At 27.3% G+C, this 7,408-nt stretch overlaps 1 protein-coding gene across 1 annotated transcript; it reads right to left on the reverse strand.

Moving 5' to 3' along the window:
* Positions 1-461: 461 nt before the first annotated feature.
* On the reverse strand, positions 462-5,267 carry LOC118070857 (uncharacterized). The gene is made up of 3 exons (XM_035089697.1): positions 5,212-5,267; positions 1,062-4,752; positions 462-782 (listed from the first exon to the last, which is right to left on the reverse strand). Exons 1-3 carry the CDS (start codon positions 5,265-5,267, stop codon positions 462-464), a joined length of 4,068 nt encoding a protein of 1,355 aa, XP_034945588.1.
* Between the last annotated feature and the right edge of the window lie 2,141 nt (positions 5,268-7,408).

Genomic DNA, 7,408 nt, shown 5'->3' on the forward strand with positions numbered 1-7,408 from the left:
TTTTATGAAGTCAAATATATATTCATACTATTTAGTTAACTAATATTATGGAGAATATTTATTGAAATTAAAGTTTATTTTTTGGTTTTTCCCTCTATTCGATGAGTTCAGAATTTGGTCCGCCCATTATACACGGATGAAGCGGGTTGTTAAGAACGTAATGAGTTGTTTTTTTTATCTAACATTGATCAAAATAATGGCTTAGAATGTGGTATGTAGAAAAGGAAAATGATAACAAATCATTCAAAACATTCTAATGAAAATCAATTTTTTCAATATACAACCAGAATTATCTGTAATGTTTTGTAACAATCTATTACATTATGTCAAATGAATGAATGACATTATGTCTATTACATGAAGTCAATTTTATATTCATTCTATTAACTCAACTAACATTATTATATATTATGTATTATAAATGAATTGTATTTTCATATAAAATACGAAAACAATATCATTTAGGAGTATAACTCTTTATATACATAATTCTTAATCATTCTGTCTGTTTTATCATTATTGACATATACTTGTAAACTTCCCCAAGATCGAACTCTTGAAAATGCTACATACAATTGACCATGGCTGAAAATATCTTTGGTAAGATCAATCCCAATTATATCGAATGTTTGTCCTTGTGCCTTATTGATAGTCGTTGCAAATGCCAACGTAATTGGAAATTGTCGTCTTTTGAACGTAAATGGATAAATATTTTCACAATATAATGTTATCCGACTGATAAATACTGTTTCGCCCGATTTGTCGCCATTTAATATTTTACACTTAAGAATATTATTTCCAAGTTCGATAATCATTAAACGCGTACCATTACATAATCCTTCACTAACATTTAGATTTCTAAGTAACATAACAATACAATATTTTCGTAACACAAGTTCATAGCGTGGAAAGTTCGGTGGATTTAAAGTATTCAAGTATTCTGGTAATAAAGCATTATCAACATCACCATTGTCACAATTTTCCGTGTCATCAACGCTTGTAAAAATTTTTTCTGTACTGTAATCTAATAATTTTACAACTTCATTATTTATTTTTTCTACATCTACATTTCTTGCTGACAGTATTGCACATTTACATAATTTATCAAATTCACGTTGAATTATTAACCTTTCAAATACATTCTGAATCATTCCTTCAATTTTAAATACATGACATTGATCTGGTAAAATTAAGTTATCATTAGTATCATTTAAAGTACCATTACCAACATCTAATAAAAATTTAGTGAATTCTATTTCTGAAGGTAATGTACGCATATTTTGAGTCAATGTAAATTGATGAAAATGTGTCCAAAGATGGCTATACTTGATCGATAAAGTTATTATTTCTGATCGAATTGAATTTTTTTTTACAGGTAATAATTGTCTAAAATCACCTCCTAAAATCATTATCTTTCCTCCGAATGGTACTTCATTATTCATCATATCACGTAAAGTTCTATCTATTACTTCTAAAGCATATCTTGGTGCCATTGGTGCTTCATCCCATATAAAAACATCAATGTTTTTGAGATATTCCCCTTGTTTTGAAGTATATTTAATGTTCGATGATGAATCGGCAAAAAGAGGTACAGGCAATCCAAAAGCTTTATGTAAAGTTTTTCCATTTGGAAGTAATGTTGCAGCGATTCCTGTGTAAGCCATTGTACATATATTTTTTTTTCTAATTTTTAATAAATACCATAACGTTGTATAAATAAATGTTTTACCAGATCCACCAGGGCCATCTATATAAATACAATTTGCTACATTACTATTAATTATATTACATAAATTTAATACGTAATCTACAATTTCTTTCTGTTGTTCATTTAATGTTTGATACTGTTGAGTTCCACGATTATCAGTATCATCTGTTGTTTCCTCATCATCCATACACTCTGAAGCTCTTAATTGTGGCATACTTGGAAAATTCGACATTTGTATTCCTTCATCGCAAAGAATGGAATTTATATGTAAGTATGCTTTTTTTTGACCTAAAATTGAACCGAAGCGGCTTGTAAAATCTTCTGACATTGATTCTTTAAATTTTTCCCAGAGTTTATGAGGATACATTGGATTACAATGTAACAGTATACGAACAAATAGATATCTTAATTGACATGGCATCATCCAATTTATTGCTTCATGAAGTGCATGTTCCCATTCATTATCATCGGCAATTAATCCTAATGCGAGGCAAGTATCCATAAATGTGTCATATGTATGGCCATTTACTGTCCTAATATCTTCGAAACTTTTCGGTCCTCTTACTTTAGTTAATAATAATCTTAAATGAAATAATTCAACTTTTGAAGGACTTACTGAGTACATACGTCCAATGACTTTAAATTGTTTTTGACGCTGTGTCCATTGAAAAATATTTGTTTCATTTTGTTTTTTGAATACATAATGATTGGGTATATCCATATAAACATATTGTCTAGCATCTTGATCACGTGTATTCAATGCAAAAAAATCAACTAACATAGTTTGTTTCTCTAAAACGTTTCGAAGTTCTGTTTCATCACAATCATTATTGATCAGTAAATTTTGCTGATTTGGTAGGTGAACTGGTAATCTAATAATACTATGACTTTTTTCTTGTAATGGTTTTGATAATATTCTCCATACAGCTTCAACTGGTCCGACGTAGCGAGTTTCCATATGATTATTAATTTCATCATACTGGACAGTAACATTATTGTCAGAATCAGAAATATTTCCATTAATTGTTATCATTGCTTTATCATGTCCTTTGTAAACATATTTATACAAATATTTTACAGATTTTATGGATGAAACAATTTCTACATTAATATGTGAATTAAATCGCTTTGACAGTACTTTATTATATGGTACTACATGTTCATTTGTAAAGGTACATGTTGGTGATCGAATAAAACTAATTCCTAAATCTCGACGACGATAATGAGGATAACAATTTTCATCCATAGTTGTTTCTTGCTGGAATTTCTTTGGGTAGTGTTTCGAACATTTTCCATTCACTGTACACCAATTTCCGCATGGTCCATGAAACATATTTTTAGTTATTATATCATATAATATAGGATCGTCAGTTTCATTTGGTATTTCAGCACAAATATATTTATCAACCATTTGAGTAGTTGTTATTTTATGTCCTTCTTTTAATGTGATTAACATATGCATATGTGGCAATCCACGTTTTTGAAATTCAATTACATATACGTAAGCTAAAACTTCTCCAAAATGATGTTCTTTAACAATCATATTAATGAGAGCATTTTTTTTAATATTAAATACACGCGTTACTATATCCGGTCTATCTGCAGCAGTTTGTTTAGAAAACAAATTTTCTTTAATTTCAAGCCAGTTTGGATTACAAGTCATGGTCAAAAATATGTCAGGCTTACCAAATTTTCTTACTATTGCCATTGAATCTTGGTAATGTTGTAACATATTACGAGGGGATCCATTGAATGATGAAGGAAGAATTACTATTTTTCCAATGTTATTACTATTGTGAGCATTGTCATGATTATTGTTACCATTACAATATTTATTTAAATAGTCGACTAATCCTTCATATGATTCAGCGCGTAATTGTTTTTGATTAAATCTGAAAAAATTTAATCTATCTTTTTCAACTTTTACATAACTATCAACAACCCATTGTTGAAATAACCGACGTCCCATTAAAAGCACATTGAATTCATCTCTAATTGCTATTCTATACTTATGATAATCGTTACGAGTGACTTTTTTATTTTGCTTATGAACATAAGATATATTTTGATGCCATCCTCTTGTGCCAAACGGGTAAAATAATGGATAAATCCACGGCTCAACATTAGGATCCATTGTACTTACATATTGGAGAGATTTCGTATTTTTATTAATTACTGAAACATATGATTCTGGAATTTCACCATCAACATTAGTCGAAAACACAGCAGCAACTTCATTTTCTTGTTGAAAATTGAATCTTCTTCTATCAACACCTGGTTTTAATGTAAAAATTAAATGCAATTCAGGATCATCCTCACTATTATTACTATTTAAACGTTGCTTATCGAGTTCTTTCGCTATCATTTGATAAGAATCAGCAAATACGTTATGTTGTCTCATGAAAGTATCAAGTTCTTTCAAAATTTCTTTATCACACTCTATATTATTTTTCGTCCGAATTTCAAACGCTTCTTGAGCATCGATAAAAAATAACTGTCCAAAACTTGGATTTTCATTTGGCATCGAATAAAGTGCTGTATTAATTTGATAATATATTTGTCCTTGTATTTTAAAACAATATGGACCATGACGTTGAGAAGATAAATCTGTAAGATTAGCATTAAATGAAGCAAAAGCAAAAGAATTATTAAAACGACGGATACATTGAAAAAAGTTATTTGATTTAGGATGTGTATTTTCAAACAAAGATTTCAAAAATTTAGGTAATGTAGGTAAAGGATCAAGTTTAACTTCACCATGATGACAACAGTCATTAAAAGAGGTACCTTTATTCGCAACTTTTTCAGCACTAAAATGTTTTGCATTACAATGACAACAACATACGTCCATTTTTCCAATGTAATGTTCAAAAACATTTCTTGTATCTGTTAAATTCGAAGAAGTATCTACAATTATATTGTTTATACTTATTTGAGAATTATTAATTAATATACTATTTGTACCACTAATAATATTAGATCTTTGAAGTGTGAAATTTTGTAAATTAACACTGCTATTGTCACTGTTATTATCACTATTGATCCTATAAATATTTTGATGATCAGAATTACTATTAATATTATTAACTAATGCATTTGTATTCGTATTTGTATTTCTTGTGGCATTCATAATATTGGTAGGATTTGTAGGAGTTGTATGGACACGACCATTTTTCTGTTATCGATAATTATCCTGTGAAGGATCCAGAATTGTAAGTATTTCGTTAATTATATGTATTTATATAATATTTTTTAATTTTTCATTATTAATTTCAAAGTGATATTGTTAATTATTTGTATCTCTTTAATTTATTTATTAGTAAATTATAATTTTGGAGATATCACTCTGATCACTCCTGTATGTAAAATGTTAATTCATCTAGTCATCTAGAATGTAATGAATATGATTTTATAGAAGATTTAGAGGTTACGTCGAACTAATCGAAGGAAAGAAGAGAGTGGCTAAGGACACAAAAGATCTTTTCCGGGTTATTGCGACCAACGGAACAGGAAGAAGAGTTCGCATATTATTTTGGAATGAAAGAGCCTTTGAATTCATGCCACAGCTCTGTGCTTATTCAGTAAGAAATATAAATTCATTCGTTCTTTATTTATCTCATTAATAAAAAACATTATCATTTGCAATGTATTCATATTCAACTTGACAAAAATTTTTAGATTTTGAACATTAAACGTGCTTTTGGATCTCCAGCTCATCCAATTTATTCTCATTCTGAAAATGGCAGAGTTGCAGATGTAGAATTATCTGTAGGTCCAAACACTTTGGTGAATGTCGAAGGAAGGCACAAAGTTGATGCTAAAAAAATCGCTGTGATTGACATCTCATTTAACGATTTAAATAAAATTGCAACATCTCACATAAGTAAGTTAATGATTGATTCATTGTTTTAATAATTAATATTATAAGAATTTTTTTTCATTTTGTACATATTAATTCTATAAGTTATCTATCAATTATAATTAAAAATTTAAACATTATCGACATTTGGTGATATTTTTTTTAGGAACAAAAGCTTACATAAAGGAAGCTTTAAGATCATATGAATTCAATTTAGGTACTTATGGTTCTGGAGTTTTAACAGACGGGACTTATCGAGTCAGAATTCAAGTCATAAATTTTGATGCTACTAAGGCAACAGAGTTTCCCGAGGGTTGTCAAGTCATTGTAGATGGTGAAATACGTCCAGATCAAGGTAAAAAAATGTTTTAAATTTTTTTTCACTAATTCATTCAAGTAAATATGATATGTTAAGTTGACTGAAAATATGTTTTTTTATTATTCAATATGTGTTTTCATTCTATTAGATGGAGTCATTGTTATTTATGTACTAAATATGGATAAAATAGTGAAAATTAATGGAAAATGCTTAACTGAAGATGAATTAGAAGATGGTTGTGAACCATTAAAGAGAAAAATACCGTTCCAAGCAGATCCAGAAGCCGGTCCCAGTGGGGAAAAAATGATGAAAATAGATTAGGTAGAAGAACTATTCTTGAAGTTTTTTTTCGTAAAGAAATTGAAAATATTTTTTTTTTTCATAAAAACTTAAAAATATCATTCCATATTCAACTTTATGAAAAAATTGAAAAAAAGTTATAATACTATATCTAAAGATATATAATTTTTTTTTTTAATTACGAAATATTGGTTTGTTTATGTATCCAGCACAGTACGATGGAATTGATCGCGAAATATTAAACAACATATGATAATATTCAGACATAAAGTAAGGCGTTACGTTAAAAAATGAAAATTTTGTTCCAAAGTTAGACATTAAAAATTGTTCTGTTAAAAGTTTGATAACGTTTATGATTATATACATATATTTTCCAAAGATAAAAGTATTATTTATTCTATAATATAATATAGATAGATAACATTAAATGGACAGTATTATTTGATTTCAAGAAATAAGACTAACGATGTTATAATATATAATGATGTTATTATAAGCAAAAATTCAGAATATAACATTAAATAGAAAGTATTATTTGATCTCAAGAAATAAGACTAACGAAAAGTTAGACATTAAAAATTGTTCTGTTAAAAGTTTGATAACGTTTATGATTATATACATATATTTTCCAAAGATAAAAGTATTATTTATTCTATAATATAATATAGATAGATAACATTAAATGGACAGTATTATTTGATTTCAAGAAATAAGACTAACGATGTTATAATATATAATGATGTTATTATAAGCAAAAATTCAGAATATAACATTAAATAGAAAGTATTATTTGATCTCAAGAAATAAGACTAACGATGTTACAATATATAATGATGTTATTAAGCAAAAATTCAGAATACTTTTTATAGTTTCAAATCGTTATAAGATTAACTATGTTTCTAGAATAATATTAAGAAGTTTATTGAATGAAAATTGACTGAATAATATTAATTAATTAAAGAATAATTGGAACACAAAAAAAACATGAGTTATAATCAAGAGAGTAGAAGATAATCTTTCGAGATAAAAAAAAAAGTTAACATTATATTTAAACATGAAAGTTTTTTTTTACAAATCAAAAAATATTGTAATATTGCTCATATGTTTACAGTAATATAGACAATTGAACTTGATTCACACTCTTTATATTAATAAGTATTGAAAGATGTTTAAACGAAAACAAAAGAATTATGTTAATCTGCAAAATTTTTAGATATTCTAT

The sequence above is a fragment of the Chelonus insularis genome, unplaced genomic scaffold (assembly GCF_013357705.1).
Source record: "Chelonus insularis isolate UGA/USDA-ARS -01 unplaced genomic scaffold, ASM1335770v1 contig_6_pilon, whole genome shotgun sequence".
NCBI classification, from domain to species: Eukaryota; Metazoa; Arthropoda; class Insecta; order Hymenoptera; family Braconidae; genus Chelonus; species Chelonus insularis.

Coding starts and splice junctions, on each gene's coding strand:
- LOC118070857 (XM_035089697.1), bottom strand. CDS start 5,267: ATGAATTCAAAGGCTCTTTCATTCCAAAATAATATGCGAACTCTTCTT. Junction 4,753..5,211: donor CGAACTCTTCTTCCTGTTCC/GTTGGTCGCAAT, acceptor AAATATTTATAG/GATCAATAGTGATAATAACA. Junction 783..1,061: donor TGTCAGCAAGAAATGTAGAT/GTAGAAAAAATA, acceptor AATATTCTTAAG/TGTAAAATATTAAATGGCGA.